General features: G+C 37.3%; 10 protein-coding genes and 1 long non-coding RNA gene across 12 annotated transcripts in view; 4 read left to right on the plus strand and 7 right to left on the minus strand.

Moving 5' to 3' along the window:
- The window catches only part of LOC100634046 (actin-85C-like), a 2,621-nt gene extending 2,270 nt beyond the window's left edge, over positions 1 to 351 (minus strand). Inside the window, exon 1 of the mRNA XM_019998268.1 lies at positions 6 to 351. Coding sequence (XP_019853827.1) covers positions 6 to 227 — 222 coding nt within the window. The 5' untranslated portion in view covers positions 228 to 351. The remainder of the gene's footprint in view (positions 1 to 5) is intronic.
- A 400-nt stretch (positions 352 to 751) lies between these two features.
- Positions 752 to 4,666, minus strand: LOC100638030 (aminoacyl tRNA synthase complex-interacting multifunctional protein 2-like). The gene is made up of 5 exons (XM_003382753.3): positions 4,554 to 4,666; positions 3,703 to 3,801; positions 3,448 to 3,591; positions 2,842 to 3,073; positions 752 to 1,259 (listed from the first exon to the last, which is right to left on the minus strand). Exons 1-5 carry the CDS (start codon positions 4,587 to 4,589, stop codon positions 871 to 873), a joined length of 900 nt encoding a protein of 299 aa, XP_003382801.2. The 5' UTR covers positions 4,590 to 4,666; the 3' UTR covers positions 752 to 870.
- A 97-nt stretch (positions 4,667 to 4,763) lies between these two features.
- Positions 4,764 to 7,409, plus strand: LOC100634173 (phosphoribosyl pyrophosphate synthase-associated protein 2-like). 2 transcript variants are annotated; one of them, XM_019998278.1, is made up of 11 exons: positions 4,764 to 4,971; positions 5,069 to 5,188; positions 5,238 to 5,320; positions 5,519 to 5,614; positions 5,738 to 5,853; positions 6,117 to 6,172; positions 6,223 to 6,341; positions 6,409 to 6,479; positions 6,689 to 6,835; positions 7,057 to 7,218; positions 7,268 to 7,409. In XM_019998278.1, exons 1-10 carry the CDS (start codon positions 4,853 to 4,855, stop codon positions 7,213 to 7,215), a joined length of 1,086 nt encoding a protein of 361 aa, XP_019853837.1. In that variant the 5' UTR covers positions 4,764 to 4,852; the 3' UTR covers positions 7,216 to 7,218; positions 7,268 to 7,409. The 2 variants fall into 2 exon arrangements, with proteins under 2 accessions (XP_019853837.1, XP_019853834.1); XM_019998275.1 differs by having other exon boundaries at positions 7,057 to 7,409.
- Positions 7,185 to 7,728, minus strand: LOC109583114 (uncharacterized). The gene is made up of 4 exons (XR_002185373.1): positions 7,678 to 7,728; positions 7,568 to 7,630; positions 7,405 to 7,480; positions 7,185 to 7,281 (listed from the first exon to the last, which is right to left on the minus strand). It is a non-coding gene; the product is annotated as an uncharacterized LOC109583114 (long non-coding RNA).
- A 14-nt stretch (positions 7,729 to 7,742) lies between these two features.
- LOC105313473 (protein disulfide-isomerase A4-like) lies at positions 7,743 to 9,781 on the plus strand. The gene has a single exon (XM_011406942.2). The coding sequence runs from the start codon at positions 7,806 to 7,808 to the stop codon at positions 9,657 to 9,659; it is 1,854 nt and encodes a 617-aa protein (XP_011405244.1). The 5' UTR covers positions 7,743 to 7,805; the 3' UTR covers positions 9,660 to 9,781.
- A 56-nt stretch (positions 9,782 to 9,837) lies between these two features.
- Positions 9,838 to 15,551, minus strand: LOC100634299 (intersectin-1-like). Its single transcript, XM_019998256.1, has 28 exons — positions 15,421 to 15,551; positions 15,220 to 15,304; positions 14,622 to 14,693; positions 14,516 to 14,574; positions 14,294 to 14,331; positions 14,179 to 14,228; positions 14,039 to 14,092; positions 13,550 to 13,624; positions 13,360 to 13,461; positions 13,187 to 13,243; positions 12,936 to 13,094; positions 12,813 to 12,863; positions 12,668 to 12,757; positions 12,574 to 12,607; positions 12,485 to 12,518; positions 12,363 to 12,431; positions 12,178 to 12,280; positions 11,977 to 12,094; positions 11,682 to 11,803; positions 11,529 to 11,616; positions 11,360 to 11,430; positions 11,243 to 11,286; positions 10,656 to 10,749; positions 10,530 to 10,586; positions 10,406 to 10,480; positions 10,225 to 10,339; positions 10,092 to 10,156; positions 9,838 to 10,036 (listed from the first exon to the last, which is right to left on the minus strand). Exons 1-28 carry the CDS (start codon positions 15,447 to 15,449, stop codon positions 9,983 to 9,985), a joined length of 2,064 nt encoding a protein of 687 aa, XP_019853815.1. The 5' UTR covers positions 15,450 to 15,551; the 3' UTR covers positions 9,838 to 9,982.
- A 4-nt stretch (positions 15,552 to 15,555) lies between these two features.
- Positions 15,556 to 17,922, plus strand: LOC100634422 (diphthine methyltransferase-like). The gene is made up of 7 exons (XM_003382893.2): positions 15,556 to 15,768; positions 15,838 to 15,888; positions 15,972 to 16,077; positions 16,713 to 16,947; positions 17,235 to 17,298; positions 17,364 to 17,429; positions 17,479 to 17,922. The coding sequence occupies exons 1-7, from the start codon at positions 15,593 to 15,595 to the stop codon at positions 17,831 to 17,833; spliced, it is 1,053 nt and encodes a 350-aa protein (XP_003382941.1). The 5' UTR covers positions 15,556 to 15,592; the 3' UTR covers positions 17,834 to 17,922.
- LOC100634549 (uncharacterized) lies at positions 17,813 to 19,040 on the minus strand. Its single transcript, XM_003382894.2, has 5 exons — positions 18,834 to 19,040; positions 18,587 to 18,680; positions 18,375 to 18,534; positions 18,176 to 18,313; positions 17,813 to 18,086 (listed from the first exon to the last, which is right to left on the minus strand). The coding sequence occupies exons 1-5, from the start codon at positions 18,998 to 19,000 to the stop codon at positions 17,914 to 17,916; spliced, it is 732 nt and encodes a 243-aa protein (XP_003382942.1). The 5' UTR covers positions 19,001 to 19,040; the 3' UTR covers positions 17,813 to 17,913.
- Positions 19,041 to 19,800: 760 nt separating this feature from the next.
- On the minus strand, positions 19,801 to 20,796 carry LOC100638286 (ragulator complex protein LAMTOR3-A-like). The gene is made up of 7 exons (XM_003382755.3): positions 20,743 to 20,796; positions 20,658 to 20,692; positions 20,493 to 20,551; positions 20,363 to 20,436; positions 20,229 to 20,288; positions 20,098 to 20,161; positions 19,801 to 20,012 (listed from the first exon to the last, which is right to left on the minus strand). Exons 1-7 carry the CDS (start codon positions 20,749 to 20,751, stop codon positions 19,939 to 19,941), a joined length of 375 nt encoding a protein of 124 aa, XP_003382803.1. The 5' UTR covers positions 20,752 to 20,796; the 3' UTR covers positions 19,801 to 19,938.
- LOC100634673 (3-phosphoinositide-dependent protein kinase 1-like) lies at positions 20,780 to 25,140 on the plus strand. Its single transcript, XM_019998316.1, has 16 exons — positions 20,780 to 20,933; positions 21,051 to 21,093; positions 21,305 to 21,442; positions 21,716 to 21,768; positions 21,814 to 21,905; positions 22,200 to 22,294; positions 22,681 to 22,756; positions 22,964 to 23,032; positions 23,078 to 23,174; positions 23,222 to 23,300; positions 23,379 to 23,479; positions 24,071 to 24,231; positions 24,291 to 24,348; positions 24,446 to 24,543; positions 24,717 to 24,771; positions 24,914 to 25,140. The coding sequence occupies exons 1-16, from the start codon at positions 20,814 to 20,816 to the stop codon at positions 25,013 to 25,015; spliced, it is 1,437 nt and encodes a 478-aa protein (XP_019853875.1). The 5' UTR covers positions 20,780 to 20,813; the 3' UTR covers positions 25,016 to 25,140.
- A 23-nt stretch (positions 25,141 to 25,163) lies between these two features.
- The window catches only part of LOC100634798 (dimethylaniline monooxygenase [N-oxide-forming] 2-like), a 2,184-nt gene continuing 779 nt past the window's right edge, over positions 25,164 to 26,568 (minus strand). Inside the window, exon 1 of the mRNA XM_019998338.1 lies at positions 25,164 to 26,568. This exon is cut by the window's right edge and continues 779 nt beyond it. Within this exon, the coding sequence (XP_019853897.1) occupies positions 25,252 to 26,568 (1,317 nt within the window). The 3' untranslated portion in view covers positions 25,164 to 25,251.

Genomic DNA, 26,568 nt, shown 5'->3' on the forward strand with positions numbered 1-26,568 from the left:
ACAATACCGTGCTCGATGGGATACTTGAGAGTAAGGATACCTCTCTTGCTCTGGGCCTCGTCTCCTACATAAGAGTCCTTCTGTCCCATACCGACCATGACGCCTTGGTGACGAGGGCGTCCGACGATAGAGGGGAAGACAGCTCGGGGAGCATCGTCTCCAGCGAAACCGGCTTTGCACATACCGGATCCGTTATCAACAACCAAAGCTGCAACTTCGTCATCCATTGCTATTAGTGTCTAGCTTGGTGAAAAGCAAGAGAAAGAGAGAGAAGAGGTTGAAATAAGTGAAGAGCGTCGAGAGGATAATCCAAAAACTCCCAAGTGAAAGTCCAGTTCAACTGACCAGTCTTTATATAAAAGACTCCAGCCCCGCCCCTAAACTGAGCCACGCCCATCAAAGACACTAAATCTGATTGGTCCTATGAGTGATGTTTGCCAAATAAGGTAATACTAGTGGTACAAGGAGAGGCGAGGAAGCCTTGATAAGATATGCCCTTATATGGAGTAAACGACGGGCGCAGTTCAACTAGGGTATTCATATCTGGGAGGTGTTGTTTGTCCAGTATAAGTTACAGATATGATGGAAATTCATAATAACAATTATAATGACAGCTCCAGAAGTTTCTGGAGGTCTACACTAAGTGGCTATTCTTTCTATAAAGAGCTGTAAAAAGCCACACTTTAACCTCAGAACACTTAGCAAGCATCAAGATTTGACCACAAACCCAGCCTGCCCCACCACACACTTAATCTAATTGTAACTAAAATAGAAACACCAGATAAAACACTATAAAACAAGAGAGAAAACAGTGATTAGCGAAAATATCATTATCATCATAACATTATTAGAGAGTTCGTGACGTCTTTATCAAACGAGACCTTCTGGTATGCATTCGTCAATCTTTAGCGTAGCATCACACCTCTTCACCCAGGCCTTGACATTATTACCGAGTTTGGAACCAGCTCTGATCACCGGGCAAAGGACAATATCACACAGTGTAGGGACATCACCAACCAAGTATGAGCTTGTGCCAAGTGTTGCGTTGAGTGAGCGCAGAACTGATGCTTTCTCTTTTGCGTTTCCATGCACGTAGGTAGAGAGGGAGTCCAACCAGGAGTCAATCTGACTAGCAGTCAATGGTGGCAGAGACTCGTATAGATTGGGACAAAATTGACGAGATAGATAGCGAGAGATGTTGGCGAGACCTTCAACAGGGATTTGTTGACCAGGGGAGACCACCATAACAGGCTGTGGCTCTATGTGAAAATAAAAGCATAGTAGTACCCAACCTTGATATATACATACATGTCATACATATATTCATACATACATTATACATGCACAGAATAGAATATCAAATGCATAAGGTGAGGAAAGGGAGTTACAATAGGAGGCATGGATTTGTCTACAAGTGACATATAATACCACCACCACCACATACATACACATATCTTTCCTCTTCCCCCCCACACATAACAACATATATGATCTCCTTGGCAATATTATTATTGCTAATTCTGCCCTGACCACAATGAAATCAAAAAGGATTATCATAATTATTATACCAACAATACAGGTTACTACCAGTAAAGGCAGCTGCTGGTGCCACAGTTATAGTAGTAGATCATGTACTTCAGTATAAGCTATGTGTACTAGAATTCTTGTCAGTATGTAAACAGCATGCCCTAGCAACCCACAAAATGACCAAATAAGGTTAAAATGCTAAGATGGTTTAATGACTGCTTCCTAGCCATACATCATAACATCAAAGGCTGGTAGCCAATGAGATATCATTTATAACTCAATCAATCCACCTGCCTAGTCATATACAATAGAAAACAAGTGTCAGAAACTAAATCTAAGATGATTAGAGTCAATTATGTATTTCGCAATCAACAGAATGAGATGGATTTTTGAACATATTTGGTACAGACTGATAATCAGCTTATTGGGGAGGAATGTGAATAGCTGGTGTGTCCTTTGGTAGGCTAGACAGAGGAGACAACACCCACTACTGTCACAAAGATAACTGTTGGCATTAAGAGAAAAAAGAAGGGAGAGAGAAAGAAGGGGAGAGAGAGAGAGAGAGAGAGAGAGAGAGAGAAGAGAGAGAGAGAGAGAGAGAGAGAGAGAGAAGAGAGAGAGAGAGAGAGAGAGAGAGAGAGAGAGAGAGAGGTGTGGCAGGTACGGTATACATGTATATACAGTAGATGACCATAAGTCGATCAAATATACTCTAAAAGTTGTTCCAAATAATTCGTGCCTGTTTGCTTTCATATCCATAGTCACTTTCCAAACAGATACTATACAGGTAACAATGACTATTGAAGCAATGAGCAAAGTGTATATACACATTTCCCCTTTCAAATTACAAAGCAATAACATAGCTACAAGATAGCAGTAACAAATGACAGAAATAACTATCACAGAGCAGAATGTGTGGCCACTGCCAGTGGGGCCTTGTCATCTTGGCAGTTATCATTTCTTATATGAGTCAGTGGATGACACAAGCATTCCAATTTGTAGGTATTAACTTACCTCATGCTACACATGCCAAATGTTGCTATGACAAATGACCCAGCAATGCAAGATCACACACAACATAATGAGAAATAACTTAAACAAAATGCGAAGGAATGACACATGCATAACCCACAATCTACCAAGCCCACCACCTGAGTGAACTATTATACTACAGCTAGCTGTACCCTATAAATCATATCAACTGATAATATTGTTTTAACCACAAAATTCAATCAAATGGGGTGCATGGATCATGTACCAGCCAGGTGCACATGTACACATGATTATTACTCTTTCGATCATTATTATACTCACCTTCTTTCCATATTATTGTTATTTTAAGTGCCACGGGATCTTTGTCAGTGTTAGACATGTTGAACAAAGACAAGAGGGCAGGAGATGGGGAAGACAGACCAGTAGAATGGGCAAATGATTTCAGGGCCATTGGCTTCTTGATGTGACGACATAGAGCAAGGAGAGAGTATGGAGGATCAGTTGGGGAACACTTTATGACAACATCTAGTGGAGTGTTTGAAGGCATGTGTGACTATTAGGAAAGAAAGGGAAGAGATAAAGGTAGGGTTTCCCACAGGACTTTGGCATAGTCCTCATGGACTGTCAATGTCAAAACCAGGCCTAAGACCTGTACTATAGTAAAGGGTCTTTGGCCAAATTTTGCCAAAAATGATTAATAGAGAATTCTCCATTTTTATAATTTTTCCTGATACATATACATGTTCTTATGTTGTGTAGCAAGTTTGAGCTGATTCCAATCAAAATTAGATTTTTAATGAATTTTTAAAAGTTGCTCCAAATGCCACATACATAAATATCATTGTAGTACTTGTCAGCTCATAAAGCAAAATTAGCATGCTTTGTGTGAACCCTGATAAAGGAGGGGCTATAGGCTACTGTATGTACCTCTACTGATCGCTGTAATTCATCAGGTGAGAGTCCCAGCTTCTCACCAGTCGCCTTTATATTTTCTTGTAAGTCCTTGATACGAGACATGATGCTTTCCTGTCGATACTCCAGACTATCCAATGCCCTCTCAGTATCGAGTTTCTAATACAAAAATATATAATAATAATAATGGCACATTTACACACTATTTCCTCTAATAGTAATAATAATCTATTTCTCTCTCTCTCTCTCTCTCTCTTTCTCTCTCTCTACCTCTTCCTCTCCTCTAAGTGAGGGTAGCTTGTGAAGTGGTTTTAGTAGATACATGCAGTCCGGTAGTCTCACTTTCTTGATGACAAAATACGGTCTAACCTAAAAAGGACATTAAAATGAGACACACACACACATATAGTGTTATGATTAAAATATTGTTATGATATAATGATAGGTAATCAGTGGACTAGCTTTATTTGGTGATTTGTTATAGTTTGATGATCTTCGATAATTATAATTTGATCATAATCAAAAGATAATAACAAGTTAGAGCCTAACTTCATTAGACAATGACAATAAACAAAACTCGTTATAATGGTCAAGACGCTATTTACATTCACTCATAATAGTGCAAGACACAGGAGAAGATACAAGCTCGTGATATCATTGACATCAAAGAAGGATCAAAGCTAATGAGCATAACTCATAACGGCACGGCCCAGTTAGACAAAATAGCTACATAATATTACTTAAATGCTGTATAGTGGTTATAAATGTCACTAATTTTGCATTTTCATTAAATCACAAAATTAAATTCCACAAAAGAGGTGTGGCATGCACTAAGAAAAATAGCTGTAGAAGGTAAGATTCGCGAAAAATTTATACCAACAAATGGCAAATCTGAACAAATTTGGAAAATTTTATATCAACAAAATAAAAACAATGCAAAATGACCAATTAACAGCTGTTATATAAGCCATGGTCCCTGGATACTGTCTTAATGCTACTAAGAATAGTTTCTACAGGAAATGGGTGTGGCTAAGTTTTTGTGCATTTTTCATCATTCCTCCTTTCTAGTGCCCGGATATAAGGAATCTGACCCGTCTGACTCTAGCACAATAATAACGTACCTTGTACATTGGTTTGTAGGCTTGGACATCCGCCATTTCATCAAAATAAAAGAGTTTATTATACCCCTGTTGTATGCTGACAAAGAAGGTATCCACGTGGGAGGAATCACAGTTATCACACCCATTTAATGGTAATAATTTATTCATAGCTATCTATGAATATTAATTAGGCAGTGTTTTGACGGCGTGGCTTAAATTATTAAAACCACGCCCAGATATAATTTTCAACTGAGAAGATTTGCTGTGTGTTGTGTGTTTCTATTTTTAAATTCAACTATATTCATTACCCAGGTTTTATTATGGCAGTATCTTGGACCGGTAATAAATTACCACACGGGACAATGTCCACGCCATATGCAAAAGGAATGATAGTAATATCAGGGAGCTCCTGTAAGGAGCTTGCTGCTTCAGTCACAAGGCATGTGAAAGAGCTCATTTTCTGCTTAAAAATCATCATTTTTTGGCTCATTGTTCATATTTAGTCTTTAAAATGACCTCGTTCTTTCCCTCGTTAGGCGTATGGACGTCCCTCTCTCTCCAACTGACATAAAGAAGGACTCGAGCAACGAGACTCACGTCGACATCAATGTCTCTGTGAGAGGAAAAGATGTCTTCATTATTCAAACTGGTCATGGGTAGGAGGCACCTTTATAATTTATTCATTCATTTTGAATCTTTATGCAGAAATCTTTCATGCAATGACCTCCTGATGGAGCTGTTTATTCTTACTTATGCCTGCAGGACATCTTCTGCAAGGAAAATAATTGGTAAAATTCAAATTATATAATATTTTAAGGCAATTTGTGAAATTACAGGCTATTATATATATAGCATCAAGAGTAAATAATGAGTGTATTATTTACTCTTGATAGGTTCATTTTGAACATATTTGATATGCAATCACAAAACTGAAACTATTACTAAGTATTTCAAAGTTGTTTAAATAACTGGATGTCATTTTGCAGGCGTGATACCTTATCTGCCATACAGCACTCATTGCATAATGAGAAGAAGAGGTTGTGTCACTGCTAAGCTCTTAGCATCGATGATGGCAAAGTCAGGTAAGGAGAGAGGGGAGGGTATTGGAAAAGAGGAGGGATATATCTGTAGTGTAAAAACTTTGAAAGGTTATGTCAATTTTGAGGGTGTATCTGTATAGATAACTTTCTTAATTGATTATCTAGGTCTCAGCCATTTAGTGACTATGGATCTCTATCATAAAGAGATCCAAGGATTTTTTGACTTTCCTGTCGATAATCTAAGATGTTCGCAGTTCCTCATTCAATACATTACCAGTCATGTAAGTAGACATCTCTCTCAATAGGTGGCATTGCCCTCTATAGAGAGTGGCACATTGAAGACATAATGTGAACATACTCTGCCAACATAATACTTTAATAATAATGATGATGATAGTAATAGTAGCATCTAAACTGGGAGCATGCTGCCCACATGATCTTGATAATACTCTTATGTGGCAGATGTTTTACGTATATTATGCTCCTAGCCTGTTTGATTTTGATAGACACACTGATAAGTTTTTATTTATTTATTCATTTTTAGATACCAGACTATAAGAATGGAGTTGTTGTGGCTAGATACCCTGGAGTTACATTAAGGTAAATGTCTGCTGTTCCTTTCTTTAATTCTAGTCTCTTGTCTCTCACAGAGCTACCTCGTTTGCTGAAAGGCTCAGACTCTCCCTTGCCGTTATTCATGGCGAAGTAAAAGATCCACATGACGGTCGTAATTCTCCGCCTCCTGACGACCACACCCCACGAAGAATACGTAAATTAATAAAAATTATATATAACATAATTAATTATTAGTATTATTGTTGTTGTTGTTTTTGTAGAAGTCGCACGTAAGGAGAAGCCTCCGTTAAATATAGTAGGAGATGTTGAGGGCCACAACGCATTTATCATTGTGAGTTGTACAGCAGCACTGTTACTTATTTCAGGCATAATAATGTGCTTACAGCCTTACTTGATACAGTAGGTGCCCACAGGTGTTTGGAGGTGTCTATTACTGTAATTTCCTTTATTCAATGCAATGTACATGAATGCATATTATTTGCTCTGTTGCATAAGGGAAGGAACTAATAATTTTTATTTAATTTTAATTTTGTGTGTTAGGATGATGTCATTGATGAAGTGGACAGTCTAATAGCAGCTGCCCAGTGCATCAAGAAAAGTGGAGCAAAGAAAATATTTGTCGTGGCGACACACGCTCCTCTCTCCGGGGATAGCCCCAAGAAGCTACAAGAATCCTGCATCGATCAGGTAATTGCGACTAAATTGGAACTCAAAAAATATATTTAAAACCCTGACAATCAAAATTGCAATTTTTAAAAAAACGTTCTACATAGCACAAGAGCATGCAAACGTAATAAAATGTAGTGTAGTCATTTATGCATTTGGTGTAAATCGACAAAGGAAGGACTATAATTATTGAAGTACATTTTAAAATTGAATGTATCGATTAATGTACTTAATTTTTACAGGCAATTGTTACAAATACTATTCCTCAAGAGGAGAACTCAAAGATATGCACAAAGCTTCAAACCATCGACATAAGCGTGATGTTATCTGAAGCGATCAGACGCATCTATCACGGCGAATCAATGTCTTATTTATTCAAAAACGTGCCACTGGAAGATTAAAATGTATACTATTTTATGTGTGTATGTGTCAGTTTTTGTCTTTTTCCATCAGTTTAGCAAGTTTATCTACACAAAACATAACACAACATTGTATTATAATAAATGTTCATTATCATTGTGTCATTAGTGTTATTACTATTATAATACTGTCATTATCGAGTTAATTCAAAACCCTAATTAAGTACTCACTGTGATTTTCTTTTAATACTGACGCTGGATCCGATTCATATAGTACTAGACTGCTACCATATTTTTTATACACACCCTAAAATGCAGTATCAGTATGTATTATAAATGGCTCACATATAAAAAGTAACAATTATAAATACAGGTCAATCCATTGCTCTCGTACTTTTGGCTTCTTTCTAGAAGAGAGTTCTGATTCTATCAATTTACATGTTCTTATTTCTTTAACCTGTAATTTAATAATAATTTTTAAAGATAAAAACTAGTCAATGCTACCTGATTTTCATCCATTTAATACAGGGCGTGGCTACATTAATTAAAACAGGGTGTGGCTGGTACACGTGGAACAATCACATAGGTCTACGTGTCTTCATCCCACCCTAACGCCTATTCTTTGGAGTATCATGGAGTTCTCTTTACTTTTCATTGCCCTCCTTTTAGTTAGCAGTATCAGTGGTATCAGAGCAGAGGATGAGGAAGCTGAGACTCCCTCGAGTAGCAAAAATGACGAAGACCCCGTCCTTGTTCTCACCTCAGACAACTTTACTCAAACGATCGAAAGTGAGAAGTTAATCCTTGTCGAGTTCTACGCCCCCTGGTGTGGACACTGCAAGAACCTAGCCCCGGAGTACAAGGTGGCGGCGAGAGAGCTCCTCTCTCACGATCCTCCCATTCCTTTAGCTAAAGTTGATGCAACCTCAAACGAAGAGTTGGCTCGTCAATACGAGGTCACTGGGTATCCAACAATGAAGGTTTTTCACGACAAGGTTCCATATGAGTACGAGGGTCCAAGAAAGGCGGACGGGATTGTGTCGTACATGAAACGTGAGGCTAGTCCGGATTGGAAACCACCCGTAGACCCTGTCCTTGTCTTAACCGCTGAGAACTTTACCGAGACGACTAATAACGCGGACATAATACTGGTTGAGTTCTATGCCCCGTGGTGCGGCCATTGCAAGCAGTTGGCTCCGCAGTATAAGAAAGCAGCCGATATGCTTCAAAGAGCAAATACCGGGATTAGTCTAGCTAAAGTCGATGCTACAGTTGAAACTGAACTGGCTAAGAAATACGATGTGAGTGGTTTCCCAACCATGAAGCTCTTTCGCCGAGGGGAAGTTTTTGAGTATAGTGGACCACGGGACGCTCAAGGTATCGCCACTTACATGGTAAAACAAGCAGAGCCAGCTCTGAGTCTACTCGTCTCTCCGAAAGACCTTGGGTTTCTCCTTAAGGAGGAGACCCCAGTCGTTGTTGGATACTTTGAGAATGAAGAATTAAGCGAGTTTAAAGCGTATGCCAGTGTAGCTAATGAAGGACGAGAGGAGCCTCTGCTGTTTCGATATTTTACTGAAGAGGACATGGCAAAGAAATACAAGTTGAAGCCTAATTCGTTAGCAGTCTTCCTACCGCGTGTCCTACAATCGAAATTTGAGCCAAACGTAAAGTACTACAAGGGAACACTCTCAGGTCCTGCCAAGGAACTAGTCGGTGAGCTAAAGAAACTATCACGTCCTATAGTTGGGCTTCGTAATCGTAACAATGTCCCAGGCCTCTATGCTACCTTCCCTCTCATGATTGGGTACATATCCAATGAAGATGAAGAGAATTCTCTCGACTACTGGAGGTCAAAGCTAGCCCCAATAGCAAAGAAACACAACGACATCATATTTGCCATCTCCTATGAGGCGGAATTCAAGGAAGAGCTAAAGGCACTGAATCCAAACGATGACATGGAAGACATATTCTTTGTGCTCTGGGGAAACGAGAAAGAAAAGTATACCTACTCCTCCGATGAAGTGAGCTCCAAGGACATTGAGAGGTTCATTAATAATTACAAGACCGGGAAGCTAAAGCCTTTCCTTCGCTCTCAGCCTATACCCGACAAACAGGCTGGGCCAGTCGTCACTGTCGTTGCAAAAACCTTCAAGGAGATTGTATACGACCCTAAGAAAGACGTTCTCATAGAGTTTTATGCCCCTTGGTGTGGCCACTGTAAATCCTTAGCTCCAAAGTACAAATCTCTGGCTAAGAAATACAAAGACAACGAGAAACTTGTTATTGCTAAGTTTGATGCTACAGCTAACGATGCCCCAGCAGAATTTGAGTTCAGCGGATTCCCGACTTTGTTTTTTGTGGCGGCCGGTGAAAATAGCAAGCCTCTTTCTTACGATGGGGAGACAGAAGTGAAGGCTATGGTAGAGTTCTTGGAGGAGAATGCTGTGTATTCTCTTGGAGGTGGTAGTAAGGAGGAGCTCTAACATGAGGGGCTGAGACACTTTTGTATTTCAAACAATTTAATGTTATAGCTAGGAGTTGTATTATTATTTTTCAATTTTTGAGGGCTGTTAATTTTTTTGAAATTATTGAACCTACAACTGGATATTAATAATGAATCCAATATTAATTTTTCAGTTCTCAATTCACATACATACATCCTACAGGTGAGCTTTTGAGTTTTTACTATAATAAAAAGTATTGGTACAGATCAAAATATGGTACATATCAAATACTTTGTGTGTGTGTTTGTGCATGAGACAAATCGGAGAATAAATAATCAAAATAAGCGATAATGAATATAGTTTTAATCTGCCATTGTTGATAACACTGTCTGACGGAGAAAGAATTTCATTTGATCCTAAAAAAGGAAAGAAAACTAAAAATCACTGCAGTCCAATGCTGTATTAACTGACTTTGTTTTTTCCCCAGAAGTCTACAACACGACTGGGATCTTCAAAAGGGTCCAATGGCCTTTGAACTAAGATGAAAGAGAGAGCACAGTAAATATGCTGAAATTGTTTTTATTGCTATTATTATTATTCTTACCAGTTTCATCTAGCGACATTTCGACAAGGGTCCATTGCAAGTGGAGCTCACTCTCAACTCTAAAGTACATCCTGACCACATCTTCAATCGTACTACCAACTGGTATCCTCAAAGTCTGTCATACAATGTACATAATAATAAAATATAATATTATATTCTTCCTTCTCTCTTCCTCCTTTACCTTAAAGACTCCATCCCCAGTGTATACTCTAGCTACCCTCTCACTGTCTCTCAGTGGCGGTATTTCCCTCCCAGTCTAAGAAGGAAATCTGTTACTGAAGGAATGAATGAATGACTGTACTTACCACATCAACCATCCTTTGCTTCATATTCAGTATCATGTACATGGGAGCAGGTGTAAGCTAAAGGAGAGATATTTTTAACAAAAAATAATTAGTAAAAAGTATATAAATGGAATGGGATAGTATTACTTCATCATTTGATGGTTCCAATGGTTTATTGTCATGACTGGAGACACATTGCGAAGGAAACCAACCAAAATTATCATCAATGATCCCAAGATACCTGCAACAAGGCCGTTGGGAGTCAGAATGTGTACATTATTATTAAAATAATATGAAATAATAATTCTGCTATTGATAATTTTTGAGTTATGGCCCATGGTTTTTTTTCAAAAAATGGCTCCGAAAACACCCCAAATTTTTATTACATTTTCTGATATATATTGATGTCATTATGCTGTGTAGAAAGTTTGAGCTGATTCCGAGCTAAAATTTTTGAGTTATGGCCATTTTTAAAAAATGGGCCAAATTTTGAAAAATACCCAAGGCTATAGCCCATGGTTTTTTTCAAAAAATGGCTCCGAAAACACCCCAAATTTTTATTACATTTTTTGATACATATTGATGCCCTTATGCTGTGTAGAAAGTTTGAGCTGATTCCGAGCTAAAATTTTTGAGTTATAACCATTGTAAAAAGCTAAGGTACATGTTGTAAATGCATAAATCTCATACAGGTATTACACATGTACATGTGCATTGTGTTCATTGCTAATTACCAATCAGGAGAAGGATCAAATGGCTCCTCTGAAGAATACAGACCCTATTTTACATAATACAAAGCAAATAAAAGTATAATAATCATAGATACAACATATTGTGGTAGATTGACTTACTGGCTTCCATCTGTCATTAGTGTCCTTAAAACCAATGATAGACAACTCATCACCAGCTCTGAAACTTAATTCTAAAAAAGAGAAAAGGAAAGAGAGAGAGAGAGAAAGAGGAGAAAAGAAAAGTACAGAGCATTTGAGTTTCAATTTCAGAGCAAACTTGTCAACTAACCGTCCTTAAGCATCCCCAAATAACTGATTTTGGACTTGACATGGGCACAATAGTACACCTCATCTGGTATACCCAAATGAATAATCAACTGAAATGAAAAGAAACAATTAAGACATTAAATCATGAGAAAGGCTAGCATAAGGTCCCACTAACTTTACTAAAGAGTTGCTTCTGTGCTAGAATGTGCCTGTGTATCTCATTATACCACGAGTCTTTCTCTTCTACTGTGGAAGCCACAAACCGATACAACTTATTAGGAGTGCCAAGAATAAAGCCTTAGGAACAAAAAAACAAATAATTATTATGAAAAGACGTGCTGAATTGTTTTGTCTATAGCCCATGAAATGAAGTAGACTGGCATTAAATATTAGTAGAACATTAGTCTGTGCTATCAACAATAATCATATTACCCATTAAATGTACTATTAAGTGATGGGGTGGGTTTTACCTTTGTCTGGTATGTGAGGATTAGTCGATGAACTGCCAGTAAATGTGTCACTGATCCAAGCATGGACAAGCATTACTCTCTCTTTGAGTCTGAAGGAACGCTTGTTCTTACTTGTCGCCTAAAATTGACATTATAATAAAAAATAGACGAATAAATAAATATGAGTAGCATATAACAATACAATGCATTAATACACAGTACCTGTGCAATGAGGATCACGTCACTGCATAGGAATATGTATCTATCGATTGAATCACTGAAGTCATTACTAGTCTTGTATATTGTACCCTCTTTAATGAATTGCCTGAGAAGAAGAGAGAGAATGAAATACATATATGTATATATCATAGTGGGAATGAAATACATATATGTATGATAGTGGGTACCTTTGGTGCTCTAGTTCAAAGAATGACTTAAAACTAAGACTGTCTCTTGGCCCAGTCTCCAGTAAAGGCCTACACAGCAACCATATCAGATTATAATTTATAAAACAATGTGTATGACATACTTTCTTTTCTTTAAAGTGGCTCCTTCTTTTCGAGCTATAAGAAATAAAAGAAAATCAACTCAAAATGACGTAATATCGTTACTCCTTACATCTCTTGAAATATTTCTTGGCCTGGACAATGTCCTGGGGGAAAGGAAAACAAGGCAATCAACACTAGACTAGTCATTAATGGCTGCTACTTACCACATCCTCATTAGGGAATCTTTTAGAAATAGCAAACAACCTCAACTCATTCTCAGCTCGTCTTATGTTCTCGTTACAATCAGTTGCAATCTATCAGTAACAGCTGCCAGTAAAAAAACAATATCAACTTATTTATGACGTTTACTTTCTGTATGAGGACTAGTGCGTCTTTGACTGCAGTGTGATCACAATGATCCTATGAGAGAGAGAGGGGGGGAAAAGAAATTATCAGGATAGGGTCTGGTATTATCGAGTAGAAATCACGGACCTCGGGGGTATGTTTTAAAAGATCTTTAAGGAGAAGCTCGTATCTCGGGACTCTCTGAATGGGCTCCAGCAAGAGAGAATCAAGAGTTCTCTGACACTCGAGCTCAGTCTTCTCTAGCCACTTCTGAAACTTGTCCTGCTTTGATATTTTCATCAAAACCTGATTAGGATACAGAAAGAAAAAGCAAGAGGAAAGAGATTATAATGACAAACAGCTCTCGGTTGACTCAATTGGTTAGTGATTCTTATTACCTGTCTTCCAATGGTATGGTGGACTGCATACGTCATAAACAGTTTAAAATGTGCTCCCTATGATAACAAAATAAGCCAATAATTGTATGACCACACAGACACAAGTAGACGTATATACACAGTTAAAGTATACAAAGAGATATTATTATTATTATTATTATTATTATTATTACCATTTGAACAAAAACATCTCCGATATGAGTCAGCTTATCATCCCAACCTTCCATTCTTGACTTTAGCTGAACATTAAGACTCTCACTAAGACTCAGGAGTGGCTATAAGTAACAGATACAGACATAATATTGTAAAATGATAGCAGGAGAAGGAAAACAGCAGCTGGTCACTTTCCCTCCCTTCACTTACTTGTATATGAGAAAAGATAGGCCCATAGTCTTCGTGAGGAATGACAGTCAGTGATTTGAGTGGCTCGACAAATTTCTGTCAAAAAAGAGAAATGATATTAAATGTACTAAATGTTATTGTTAATGGGGCAGTAAATATACACAGAATCTTGTGCTTTTTTGGCGAAAAGAGTTGCCATTATGCATTATCAACCACAAATTTGATTTATTACCACTACCATATAGGGCCTGTATTTATACTTTCTATTTTGACAGCTGTAGCGTGATACTACTACTACTACTCATTCCTCTAACACTCCACATGATGCTCCAATTTGTTTATTGTATTTTTGTGTAGACTAGAACAGGAATTATAGCATAACTACATAAAACATTCACTATTAATATGCTGTCACCACTCCTGGTAACCGATACGTTTGATGGCTATGTATAAGTGATTATGATTTCATTCCTAGTAATAATTCATTTATTTAGTATATTCTTGTCTTACTTCATTCAGCATTCTTAGCTTCCTCAGATAAGTTTCCTCTGATGTATACATTTCCTGAAAAACAAAGAGAAAGCAACTATAATTATCAATGTGCGTGTAGTTATTTGTACACTCCTCTCTATCTCTCCCCCTCTTCTTACCAGAGCTATTTTTGATCTTCTTGATGAGTCAGATTCAGAGAAACGAGGATCTAATATTATTAACACAAAAATCAAATCATTGATCAAGAATCATCTCAGCTGACACACGGCTTACCATTACGATAGTCTTCCATAGAGCGGACGGGGATTTCACTAGAGACAAACAAAGATTATGTAAACAAGTTAAAAAAACAAGTTCAAGTTATGTTTCTATTAGTGTGATGCGTTTGCAAAGTGACAGAGAGAGAGAGAGAGGGAGGGAGTGGACTTAGTATGTTTATCAGAAACATTAATTAGTCAAAGAATTTCCATCAACTTCTCTCTATCTCTAATGTACCTCAGTCTATAAATCGGTGAGGTGTCTTCTGATACATAATTGAGCGGAAAGAACCCGATCTAAAAGTCACAAACATAATTCAGCTGCTACTTATGTCTATAAGTACCTCCAAGTCTTTTATTCTGAGTCCTCTCATCCACCCATCATCAAATGTCTCTGCTACTAGGAGTATGTCACCCTGAGCAGGTCAAAAAGGTTAAAATGAATGTCTATATCATACATTATCTAATGATAGTGTTATAATGCTGTCATGAGTCTGTGGATAGTAAGTATTATAAAGGAAACTGCATATTGGAAAGGTCAGGAAGACCCAGGAGTAAAAATGAGTAAATAGTGGAAGAGAAGCCAAACTTTCCCTCATTGTGGTTAGTGTTACCATGAACACACACAAACACACAGGCTAACCAAGTCCATTCTAAAATATTTATTTTATCCGGAGTAGAATATGCATTGATACTTCATATTATACTAATAATTTGCATTGAACTTTATCCTCAGAGGCAAAACAACCTTGGAGCAGCTCATGCTTATGATTGAAAGAGAGCTGCTGATTAATGCACTCCAATAAACGAATTAGTATCACTAAACAAACTGTCCAATCACCACAGTTTGTCTTAAACACACTATAAGGATACTGTTGCTTCACTACCAAGTCTGTGGAACCCTTTCATTGTAGTATTAAATGCATATTACAGTTCACTTGCTTTTTGTAAACTTAGCTCATCTGGTCTCTGTGCTGTAAAATTCCACAGGGCTATGTATCTATCCAGTGCTTTATTAGGAGAAGAGCTGCAATGAGAAAAGAGTCAGAGAGAGAGAGAGAAAGAATGGAGTATGGTGAATGCACAAGTACACGTGTATCATTTCACGCTCCATAAAAGAGAGGGTCTGTAGTCTCTACTTACACGTTACTGTCTCTCAGGGTTCCATTCATGACTCCTGGGCTGACAACAGTGGAGGGTACGGGAGCTAAGAGCGAGAGAAGAGGTCTTTCTCTCTTCGCGTGATTCCAAACAGTGGAACTGCTAAATGAGGGAGGGTGGGGCTCCGAGCTCATTAATATTCCAATGAGGCAATATGGCCGCCGCTACTCTCTCTTTAGTGGATACAATACTATTCGCAGACACAGTGGAATGGTGCAAAGACCCAAGATATAGGGGAATCCTTGCCTGTGGAACTTATCAATTGGACGAGAAAAGCGGACAAAGACTTGGAGGAATAGAACTATACAAATTACAAGAAGACATGCAAGGGTTAAAAATAAAAATAACACCCACGCATAATAATTATGTAGTACCACTGCCTTTTCTATAATTCTGCAGGCTTGAGAAAACAGGCTCTGTGAGTGTAGCAGGTGTACTGGACATGAGATGGTACAAACATAAAACTAGCATAGTAATACATTCACACGCATATAGCTGCATATTGTGTACATAACGTGTACCTGTGTTTACAGGTCACCAGTCGTGGGAAATACTACACAGTCGTTGTTGTTAATAGCTAATGCTGATCAACATGTTAGGATGTATTCTCTTGATACTACCAGCACAGGACATCAAACAGTGAGTGAGGGCATGAGTGAATTAAACTCCTGTGATGATTGTAATCACGGAAATTGGATTTGTGAACCTTTTATTTGATAATAGAATGGCATATACCCATAGGCGGTTGCAGGCCTGGGCATTAGGGGGCAATGCCCAGGTTGACTTTTTGACCAATAATTATATTCATGATTCTGGTGTGGGCATCCAGTGTAAACTGTGGTAGTTCAACAGGCTTCTTTGTTGTTTTATGCTAAGAAATCATCTCAATGAAGTTATAGATCAGTATTGTCCATTTTCCTTGCAAAATTGTATGGAACCACACCCACTCCACACCCACTAATTATTGATGCCCAGGTCAAACCAAATTTCTGCAACCGCCCATGCATATACCGTATAGCACTTTATTTTGGTAGCACTTTATTTTGGTGATTTTGTGTAAAATTGTAATTGGCGGTTTTTAATTTGGCGATTTTTGTGTACATGTGCATTACTGAGCATGTGCATTAATGATTGGCGATTTTATTATTGGCGATTCTGCTTCCAAACCGCCAGTCGCCAAAATAAAACTCCGCCAAATTAAAGCGTTATACGGTACTTATTTTTAATTTCACAATGAACATATTGTAGCTATTGCTATTTATTTAATGTTATAGAAATTAGAAGCAACTGGATCAGTAAAGATACCATCAGACAGAGACCCTGCTACTAATAGTATACTTTGTCTCTCAATTGATGTACAGCGTAGCTTAGTTGTGATCAGTGATTCTGCTGGTTGCATTACTTTAATTGATAGTGAATCTATGGATGTGAACAGACAGTGGAAAGGACACGCCTACGAAGCATGGGTTGCAACTTTTGATAATTGGAATAGTGACATCATATTATCAGGTATGAGGCATAGCATTTTGTGTGATGAAAAAAGAATGGTCATTTATTTCATGTTTTTCAAGAGCAAAATTTATTCTATAATGTCTAGAGTATTTAAACTAAAGCCAAAATTGCATGAAATAGAACTTCATCTACTTGCTGTGGCCACAAAATGTATTTAGTATGTGACATATGGGGTTTACCTATTGGGATGCATGAGAAGAAGTACACAGTATCCTTCTATTATCAGTGAATAGTGTGTCCCATTGATAGATAGTCTCCTGTTACAGTGTTATTATTATTATTAGGTGGAGATGACTCCAAACTGTGTATATGGGATAGAAGAGAGAGTGAACCCATATACACAAAGAGGTTATTTATACCACAAATTATATGCAGTAGTAGTAATTAGTATAACCTGTCCCTCTCATGTGTAGGTTTGAGATGGGTGTATGCTCCATACAATCTCATCCTAAGAAAGAAAACCAATACATTACAGGAAGGTCAGTCTCAATACAATTATTGCACAGTAAGTCTTGATGTTATTATCAGCTATGATGAAGTTGCAAGACTATGGGATCAGCGAAAACCGAGCACTCCGTTAAAAGAGTTACATTTAGGAGGAGGAGTATGGAGACTTAAGTGGCATCCTTGTCTTCCCAATGTACTAGGATCTGCTACAATGTATGCAGGGTTTCACGTATTGAATATAGAGACTCAAAGGATAATCTATCAATATAATGGAGGAAGGGATGACGAGAGAAAAGAGAAAGAAGTGTTGTTGGGATACGGGATAGACTGGTTCCCATGTTCAGAGTCTGAGTCTGAGACTAGAAAAAGCACGATGCTAGCTTCATGCTCATTCTATGATCATTCATTGCAACTCTGGACCTGTGAGATAATCTAATCTGACTAATAATGAGCTCGCAGTACATATTATTATACACAGTGACAGTCAATCATATACATTGCAATATTATTTGGTCGTTAAGTTGATAGTTTTTGCTTCTTTGAGGCAGGAGCATCAGTCCTTTCTTCCTCCTCTTCCTCCTCTTTTGATGTTTCGGTATGGAGTAGCTCGGGTTTTAATTTCATTGCAAAGTGATGGGACCACAAGGCAAGCTCTACTTTATGAGCATCCCACGATTTCCCTAAGTCTCCTACGAGAAGAAAAAGGGAAAGACTATGAAAGATGATTCATCATATTAATAATGTGAATAATGTAAGTACTGAGTAGTATCACTATTACTTGCTTTTTCCTGTAAAGCCTCAGCATAGTCCAAGTATTGTTTAAGTGAATAGTTAAGTGGTCCAATACCAGGGACTGATTGTGTTGACTCATCTGACATGAATGGAGCAACATGAGGTGCAACAGTACACAGCAATGCTGAATGAAAAGAAGTTTGGCTAATAATGCTTTGTAAGAGAGAGAGAGAGAGAAAGATTACCTGATGCAGTAGCTGGCCCAACTGCTTTTAGTTTTGTTAGCATCTCAATTGCTTTGCGGACATTAGGTAAAAGAGAAAAGGCTTTAGTTGTAATATCCATGACATTCTTCTCTGTGTTTTCTTTCACTAGGTCTGTCAATCTGGGTCTAAACTTGCCCCTCTGTTGTATTTAAAATGATTGTAAAATGCATGGCGCATGTATTTCAACATACGGTCAATTTCCATTTCATTAATTGGCATAGCTCGGCTGAATTAAAATGAGGAGGATCACGCGATAAAACAGACTTCGTAAGTTCCTCTTGATACCTGAAAAATTATGCATAATAAGCAGCAAACTTGTGGTCAATTTACAAAGTATATCAAATACTTTGTCGCAACAGGATTAGTTGTTATATGTCAATTTTAAAAATACATGCAAATTCCATAATACAGTTTCAATCTAGTTCTTTTTTCTCTTACCATTTGTCAAGGTGTGATAATGTGTCCTCTTTCTTCACTTTTCTTTTGCTTTTGCTCACTTTCTGTTCACTGATTAACTCTACTATATCTTTATACACATCAAGCGATTTCTGCCATAACTTCTTGTCTTCAATCAACATTAAATTCTCCATTTTACAAGCAGCCATTTTACTTTTTATTAATTTATATTACCCCAGCAAAAATTAACAAGAATAAAAATTGGGTGTGATTTTGGAGTCATTTTTAAAACAATGGGATAGATCTATAGCCTTGGGTACTTTTCAAAAATTGGCTCATTAAAAAAAATGGTCATAAGTCAAAAAACTGAAGCCAGAATCAGCTCAAACTTTCTACATAGCATAAGGGCATCAATATGTATCAGAAAATGTAATAAAAATTTGGGGTGATTTTTTAGCCATTTTTCGGAAAAAACCATGGGCTATAGCCTTGGGTATTTTTCAAAATTTGGCCGTTTTTAAAAAATGGTCATAACTCAAAAAATTGAAGTCGGAATCAGCTCAAACTTTCTACATAGCATAAGGGCATCAATATGTATCAGAAAATGTAATAAAATTTTGGGGTGATTTCAGAGCCATTTTTTGGAAAAAACCATGGGCTATAGCCTTGGGTATTTTTCAAAATTTGGCCGTTTTTAAAAAATGGTCATAACTCAAAAAATTGAAGTCTGAATCAGCTCAAACTTTCTACATAGCATAAGGGCATCAATATGTATCAGAAAATGTAATAAAATTTTGGGGTGATTTCGGAGCCATTTTTTGGAAAAAACCATGGGCTATAGTACAGGGTACTTTTCAAAAATTGACTCGTTTCTAACTAAAGAAATTGAAGTTGGAATCATCTCAAACTTTCCACATAGCATAAGGGCATAAATATGTATCAAAGGGTAAGTGTAATTGGAAATGTACTATTTATATACATTATTTTTTGAATGCGCATAACTCAAATATTTGTATAGCTAGATCTACATCAGCTTCACCAATATCATTTACAAGAACACATTATGTGACAAATAAATCTATAGTTAAAATGATAAAACGCAAATTGTGCCACACTAAAGAATGCAGCAGCTCCCATAGCCATTTCCTCAAGGAACAGATACAGCTGCTTGCAAGTGACCAATAGGATCTCTCAGATCCTCCTCTAAGGAGTACAGCATTCCTATAGTAAGGTAGCATGAATCAAGAAAATTTTTAAAATAAAATTTTGCGCTCATAATTATGAATATCATCATCATCATCATTACCAGTATTTGATTTGCTGTCAGCTATGAATGTGAGCACAAACGGTAAATAGTTGAACTGTATCACCTTAGAGAGAAAAACGACAAAAATAAAAATCGCACAATCATCCAGCTGCAACTATGTATAATTTTACCTGATACCCTGAGTAGTATGATATGATGCTTGTATTCTTGCCGACTCCTAATTTACTGGCCTAAAAGAAGAGAGGGAGAGGGATAAAAAGATAAAGAGTAGGTGCATAAAATATTCAGTAAATACTATTTGTACCTGTTCGCTTGCGATGGCAAAGGTTCCCATAAAAATTGGTTTGATTACGCCAGTAGGAAAATGGTCAGTGTGTACTATGAAAATTGACAGATGGCCTATCAAATTTTACTATCACACTAGCGAATCATACCTTCAACAATTTGAACTCCATCTCTGTCAGATACTGAAATACATCGAAGCCCATCCACCCTATTTAAAAAAGAGAATGAACTTGATTCAATGTACATATATCTACACAATACATGTACATGTATCAGAGCCAAAAATATTAATTAAAGGTGCTAAAAAAACTAACAGGTGTAAATGCTTCTTAAGCACAGCCTGCAAACCCTGTAAAAGGAGATAAAACAAGTCATAATCAGAAGAAAAACAAATCTTACTTCGTCCATTTTGTACTAAAAGAGGCGTGATTTTAATAAATTCGTAAGGTGTGGTTTCCCCACTTGATGACATGGCCGCTCCCCAAGAACCACCAAAGCTTGAGGCGAAATCTCCTCCAGCCGAGCCTCAAAAGAAAAGCAGGGAGGACTTTAACTTTGACAGAATCATAGGAGAAGGTTCTTATTCGACGGTAAGCTCTTGTGCTTTGGGTAAAAGTAGTTGTAATGGAAAATACCACACCATCTTTTTGCTTGTAGTTATGAAATATTATGTAGTGATGTATGTACTTGCTTGTTCTTTCCTGCAGGTTATATTGGCTACAGACAAGTCAAGCAAGAAGCAATATGCCTGTAAGAAAATTTGCTCTTGTTTACCAGCACAAAATATGTTTACGAACCTTTAATTTTCACTTTCATTATATTTTGTTACACTGTTTTCTTAGTCTACCTTCTCCCACTTTCTCTTTTATCTTCCCATGCATTCCTTCATACATTGTTTTGCTCTCTCTCCCCCTCTCTCTTTTCTATTGCTTTTTTTCATTTCTTCTCTCTCTCCTCTTAGTAAAGATTCTTGATAAGAGACACATCATAAAAGAGAAGAAGGTCCAGTATGTTAGCAGGGAGAAAGACGTACTTGCTCGCATTGATCATCCCTTCTTTGTTAAACTCTATTTCACTTTTCAAGACAAAGATAACCTTTGTATCCTTTTTACTGATAAACCCTCTTTCTCTTTCATCTTCTCTCCTCCTCTCCATTCCACCCCTCTTTTCTAATGGTGGAAATAAAAGGTTTTATAAATTACATTTCCTCGCTCTTACTTTGGTAATCAAGTATTATATGTACACATTCTAACTAATAGTCCACCTCAGAATCACTATAATGCATGTGTAATGGTTGAATGTTTTATTATGAATCAATATTATGTACAAATAAACACATTTAATTATCATACCTTGACATCTGGCCCTGTAGATTTTGGACTAAGTTTTGCCGAACAAGGGGAACTTTTGGACTACCTAAGAAAGGTTAGGAGATCCCGACAGACCTAATAAATTGTTATACTCTTACAGGTTGGGGCTTTTGATGAGAATGCAACACGGTTCTACACATCAGAGATAGTCATTGCTTTAGAATATCTTCACGGGAAGGGAATAATACACAGGTAAGCAACTTAGGATTATTTTATCTGCTACTGTATAATGATGTACATGCATCCAATATTTATTCATGTATTTATGGTTGATGGGCTACTCAAAAGCAATAATGGTATAATAATGTGATTATCTGTATCATAGTAATAACAATGAGTATTGATCAGTAATGCATGCACTGTAGCAACCAAAACAAGAGTCATATCATAAGTAATGAAAGATTATCTGATAAATTAAACTCTATCATACCATTTTGCCTCATGCATGAGGACTCAATACCTTCTTTATTCCTTATTTTTCTCTAGAGACCTAAAGCCAGAGAATATACTCCTTAATAAAGACATGCACATACAGATAACTGACTTTGGTACTGCAAAGATTTTTGAATCCGACGAAGACGGTAAGCCTCTTAAAAATGATATAATTCCCAGCCATTGTTTGCTGTCTAGTACACATGTAGGCGTATGTACATTTGTCTTGTGTACATATCCATGCACATACATTCTTCTTTAATGATTTCTCATTGTTATTGTTTATCTTCACTGCCTGCCCAAAGCAACAGGATAATACGTAGACTCTTACATCCTAAACACATGCTCCGCACATGCAAAGAAAAACTACATTTACTAGTGCAGGTGTTTAGTTTATTATTGATTGGTTGGTGTTGTGTAAAGTAGGAGTGACTTAATCTAATTAGTAGTGCATTATTTTACCATATACAGTGTACATGCAAGAGGAGAGAGGGAGAGGGAGGACATCCAGTTATACTTGTATTTCTTATTGTAGAGAAGGCCAGTTCGTTTGTTGGTACTGCCGAGTATGTTTCACCTGAACTCCTTCAATCAAAAGTAGCCTATAAAAGGTAAGTTGCTTACGGCTACCACACACACACACACACACACACACACACACACACACACACACACACACACACACACAAACACACACACACACAAACACACACACACAAACACACACACACAAACACACACACACAAACACACACACACACAAGGAAGAAGACATAATTGGAGTAAAGAAGTATAACCATTTCCTTTTTGTTTTTTAGCTCAGACTTATGGGCTCTTGGTTGCATCATATACCAGTTCCTGGCAGGGCGACCTCCTTTCCATGCAGCGTATGTTAACTATACATGTTCACCTCCTTTATTTATTATGTGCAGGAATGAATACTTGTGTTTTCAAAAGATCATTAAACATGAATACTCCATACCGGATGGATTCCCAGACAATGCAAAAGACCTAGTGGAGAATTTACTAGTAAGTCAATCAATGTGGCAGTAGTGACTCACGTGTGATGGTGTTAGGTATCTGATCCTACCAAGAGACTTGGATGTGATAAAATGGGTGGATACCCACCACTAAAAGCCCATTACTTCTTTACAGGTTAATTCAAGCTCCTTGGGATTTTAAAAAAATGAGACTTTGTTACCCTAACAACTTTTTTCTTTTTTTATAATATAGATGTGAATTGGGATAACGTTCAGAATGAAACTCCACCTACTCTCCTCCCATACTTACCCTCTACAACTAAGGGAGAGGCTGGAATGCACAGTGACTACAATGTAAAAGTTGTACACATACCTTACTATCCCATATTTGTACTGTCTGTAGTGTATACAGTTATAATGGTCATGCATAATTAATTAGGTTGTGTACACAATTGGGTTGTGGTTACCTGATGTGGTTGCTGTCATGGAGTAGAGAGTAAAGAAAAGGAGCGTGCATTTGATTAATGATAATAATATTGTGTCAACAATAGGCATAGGTGACCTTTCTAAAAACACACCACTAGCTGCCACTCTATCGGTCGAGTATTATGTAAATGGAGTTATTTTTTTGTAATAGACTCCATCTCTGCCTTGTCTATTATAATGTTGCAATAATTCTTAAGACTTTAATCATCAGATGTGCAGTGATGTGAATGATTAATTTGTAGTGAGCAAATTCCCAAAATAAAGCCATGCCAAGTTGTGTACTATATACATGTATATGCAACATCAGTCAGCCCATTCATCCTTAGATGAATGAAACTAAATCCATATCTAAACCATGAACCAATATTATAAGTGCAAGTATTGATAGACTTACATCTACACATATAGTTTCGTTCAGTGAGCTCTAGATACATTAACTGCTCATGCCTTTATTCTTAGATGCCATCTTCTACGAGTGAGCAGGACTTTGAAGACAGGTTCTTGCAGTGTTTCGGGCTCGGAGATCCCTCAAAGACAGAGTCAAAGGCTCGCTCTGGTACTGAACAAGACATACTTGACAGAGAAGAAAAACTCAAACAACAAGCCTCAACTTCAACATGGTAGCAAATCTGTACCAGTATTGAGGTATGCTCCCCCTCTCTCTTTCTCTTTCCTTTAGGCATCCGTTTGTTAATGGAGAGCTTATAATAAAGACTGGGCTTGTGGATAAAAGAAAAGTAAAAATGATACTATTACTTATTAAAACAATGCCCTCTCTTATGCACTTTTAAAACAAGTGTTTAACCTCATTTAGTAATATACTCCATTGAATAGGGCATGTTCTCTAAGAGAAGACAGCTCATACTAACTGATGCTCCTCGATTGTATTATGTTGATCCAGTGGCTATGGTACTAAAGGGAGAAATACCATGGTGAGTACAGTATGGTATTTGATGCTTTGACAGTTACCTGTGGCAGTCATGCTGGCATTCCAATTATAGTAACATAAAAATATTGACTATAATTTGTAAACATGTAAACTATCACGTTCCCCAAATGTATCATCTTACTACAACATGTGAGTTTTACCTTTTTCATTTTTCAGGTCAAGCAATATCAAAATTGAGCAGAAGAATTTTAAGATATTCTTTGTTCACACTGTAAGTCTTGCTCTATGCCTATTGAGTCATTATGTTTTATATTTATTTTATTGTGCATGCCAGTAATACCATAGATCTCTCAATAGGCCTGTTCTTATTAAACAATCTCTTAATTTTATTATTTTTACCATTATCTTCTTAGCCGAATCGGACCTATTACCTTGAAGACCCAACGGGTTCTGCCAAAAAGTGGGTAGAAACACTAAACAAGTCATTGGTTTTATACAAGTCACAGAACAAATAAATGATAGCTAGTAATTATTATACTTATTTGTGTCACATCATGCATGTTCTATCGACTGTTTTATATAGTCTTTTTTATAATTAATTATTATTTTATAATAATAATAATAGTTACATTACAACAAATGGCGTAGCTTCTGTCAAGCCAGTTTCAATGTACAAAAAACTAATATTAAAAAGACTGAGAGAATATACATATTATATATAAAATGTTAGATCTAAAACTGTACGTTAAAGTTATTGCTGAGTTTTAATGTGAATCGGTGGCAGAACTGTCTTATTGTCAAATAAATACTTTTTAGGCAAACACCATACCGAATTGATAAAACGAACTGGAGGGATCTTACACAAGAGCCTACCAATGCCAGCAGATTGCAATTTATACTTAATATACTCGAGGCAGGAGAGGAAGGAGTCAAAAAGGGTTATACGTAGGAACAGTAGTAGGAGGAGATGAAGAGGGGATGTAGTACCAATGCGATGCCTCTCAAGTGTTGCTATGGCCTGGGCTTGATGCTCTTTCTCATTCAGCCTGAATAACGCTCCATTATAAGGCGCCACCAATGAGACGTACCAACCATATTTGCTTCTGTTGAAGAGATCCCATCGGTTGGGATATATCCCAGCTTGCCTGCCAAGATCATTGACATAGATGAGTGCTTCTACTATCTTGTCTCTTGGCTGCACTGTCGTCTTGAAATATTCCTGCCAATAAGATTCATCTAATCCTGTTTCTTTGAGCCTCTTGGCTTTTGGCTTCAGTGGGATGCTACCACTGTTTATCTTTGCTAGCCATCTTGATTGCATTTCAATTATTCCAAACATGGAACCAATCACTGGACGAATGTATCCAACAAAAGCAAGGGATGGGTCTTCATTATTGAGAACATGCTTGTGTAATCGGAGAAAATTTTGTGGCCTCCTTTCTTCTGGTAAAAAAGAGAAAGACTCTTTGTAGCCTGTGCTCAGTATGACGATATCAAACTCTGAGCTTGAGCCGTCAGCAAACTTTATTTCTTTTCCATTACAGGAAGTGATGGTACTCTTAGGTATTAATCTCTTGTAGTCAACTAGGTCAAGAATGTGCCCATTCTTATTAATAAACTGATGCATAAATGGAGTACCATTTCTCCATTCTGGTATTCCATGACCTTGATAGGCTAGCAATGATCCACTGGTAGTCCACTTACATATCCATGCAAGTCCAGGCTTACTATAATGATAAGGAGCTATTTTTGTAAGGAGCCAGGAAGATGCCTTATCAAGGGCTTGTGGCTTTTTCCAAGGTAGGATCTTATTATATCGGCGAAAAAAATGCTGACCTCTTGGAACACTCCAGTAGATAGTACTGGAGTGATTAAACCAGTCTGAGCATATATCAGCAGCAGTTTCTCCTCCTCCATATATGAGGAGTCTCTTCCCACGATATGCCGCTAATGGCTCTTTGATCTCTTTTGCATGATAGACCGAACCAGTGAAATCCTTGAATGTCGTATCCTTCGGGTCAGTTACTGGAACTGTTTGCCCAGTACAAACGACAAGGAATCTGCTAGT

Source organism: Amphimedon queenslandica, unplaced genomic scaffold (assembly GCF_000090795.2).
Source record: "Amphimedon queenslandica unplaced genomic scaffold, v1.1 AMPQUscaffold_13519, whole genome shotgun sequence".
Taxonomy (NCBI): Eukaryota; Metazoa; Porifera; class Demospongiae; order Haplosclerida; family Niphatidae; genus Amphimedon; species Amphimedon queenslandica.

What these genes read in the sequence shown, in the direction of transcription:
- LOC100638030 (XM_003382753.3), bottom strand. Translation starts at nt 4,589, where the DNA reads ATGGCGGATGTCCAAGCCTACAAACCAATGTACAAG. An exon ending in CCTACAAACCAATGTACAAG is followed by an intron (nt 3,802 to 4,553) that starts GTACGTTATTAT and finishes TGTCCTTTTTAG; the next exon opens with GTTAGACCGTATTTTGTCAT. An exon ending in CACTTAGAGGAGAGGAAGAG is followed by an intron (nt 3,592 to 3,702) that starts GTAGAGAGAGAG and finishes TTTTTGTATTAG; the next exon opens with AAACTCGATACTGAGAGGGC.
- LOC100634173 (XM_019998275.1), top strand. Translation starts at nt 4,853, where the DNA reads ATGGCAGTATCTTGGACCGGTAATAAATTACCACACGGGACAATGTCC. An exon ending in TTCTGCAAGGAAAATAATTG is followed by an intron (nt 5,321 to 5,518) that starts GTAAAATTCAAA and finishes GTCATTTTGCAG; the next exon opens with GCGTGATACCTTATCTGCCA. An exon ending in ATCGATGATGGCAAAGTCAG is followed by an intron (nt 5,615 to 5,737) that starts GTAAGGAGAGAG and finishes TTGATTATCTAG; the next exon opens with GTCTCAGCCATTTAGTGACT.
- LOC105313473 (XM_011406942.2), top strand. Translation starts at nt 7,806, where the DNA reads ATGGAGTTCTCTTTACTTTTCATTGCCCTCCTTTTAGTTAGCAGTATC.
- LOC100634299 (XM_019998256.1), bottom strand. Translation starts at nt 15,449, where the DNA reads ATGAATGGAACCCTGAGAGACAGTAACGT. An exon ending in ACCATACCATTGGAAGACAG is followed by an intron (nt 13,095 to 13,186) that starts GTAATAAGAATC and finishes TATCCTAATCAG; the next exon opens with GTTTTGATGAAAATATCAAA. An exon ending in TGGAACCATCAAATGATGAA is followed by an intron (nt 10,587 to 10,655) that starts GTAATACTATCC and finishes TCTCTCCTTTAG; the next exon opens with CTTACACCTGCTCCCATGTA.
- LOC100634422 (XM_003382893.2), top strand. Translation starts at nt 15,593, where the DNA reads ATGGCCGCCGCTACTCTCTCTTTAGTGGATACAATACTATTCGCAGAC. An exon ending in GAACCCATATACACAAAGAG is followed by an intron (nt 17,299 to 17,363) that starts GTTATTTATACC and finishes TCTCATGTGTAG; the next exon opens with GTTTGAGATGGGTGTATGCT. An exon ending in AACCAATACATTACAGGAAG is followed by an intron (nt 17,430 to 17,478) that starts GTCAGTCTCAAT and finishes TGTTATTATCAG; the next exon opens with CTATGATGAAGTTGCAAGAC.
- LOC100634549 (XM_003382894.2), bottom strand. Translation starts at nt 19,000, where the DNA reads ATGGCTGCTTGTAAAATGGAGAATTTAATGTTGATTGAAGACAAGAAG. An exon ending in TAATGAAATGGAAATTGACC is followed by an intron (nt 18,535 to 18,586) that starts GTATGTTGAAAT and finishes TAAATACAACAG; the next exon opens with AGGGGCAAGTTTAGACCCAG. An exon ending in GGCTTTACAGGAAAAAGCAA is followed by an intron (nt 18,087 to 18,175) that starts GTAATAGTGATA and finishes TTCTTCTCGTAG; the next exon opens with GAGACTTAGGGAAATCGTGG.
- LOC100638286 (XM_003382755.3), bottom strand. An exon ending in TGGAGTTCAAATTGTTGAAG is followed by an intron (nt 20,437 to 20,492) that starts GTATGATTCGCT and finishes CAATTTTCATAG; the next exon opens with TACACACTGACCATTTTCCT. An exon ending in CATACTACTCAGGGTATCAG is followed by an intron (nt 20,162 to 20,228) that starts GTAAAATTATAC and finishes TTTCTCTCTAAG; the next exon opens with GTGATACAGTTCAACTATTT.
- LOC100634673 (XM_019998316.1), top strand. Translation starts at nt 20,814, where the DNA reads ATGGCCGCTCCCCAAGAACCACCAAAGCTTGAGGCGAAATCTCCTCCA. An exon ending in TTTTGAATCCGACGAAGACG is followed by an intron (nt 22,295 to 22,680) that starts GTAAGCCTCTTA and finishes TTCTTATTGTAG; the next exon opens with AGAAGGCCAGTTCGTTTGTT. An exon ending in GAATGCACAGTGACTACAAT is followed by an intron (nt 23,480 to 24,070) that starts GTAAAAGTTGTA and finishes CTTTATTCTTAG; the next exon opens with ATGCCATCTTCTACGAGTGA.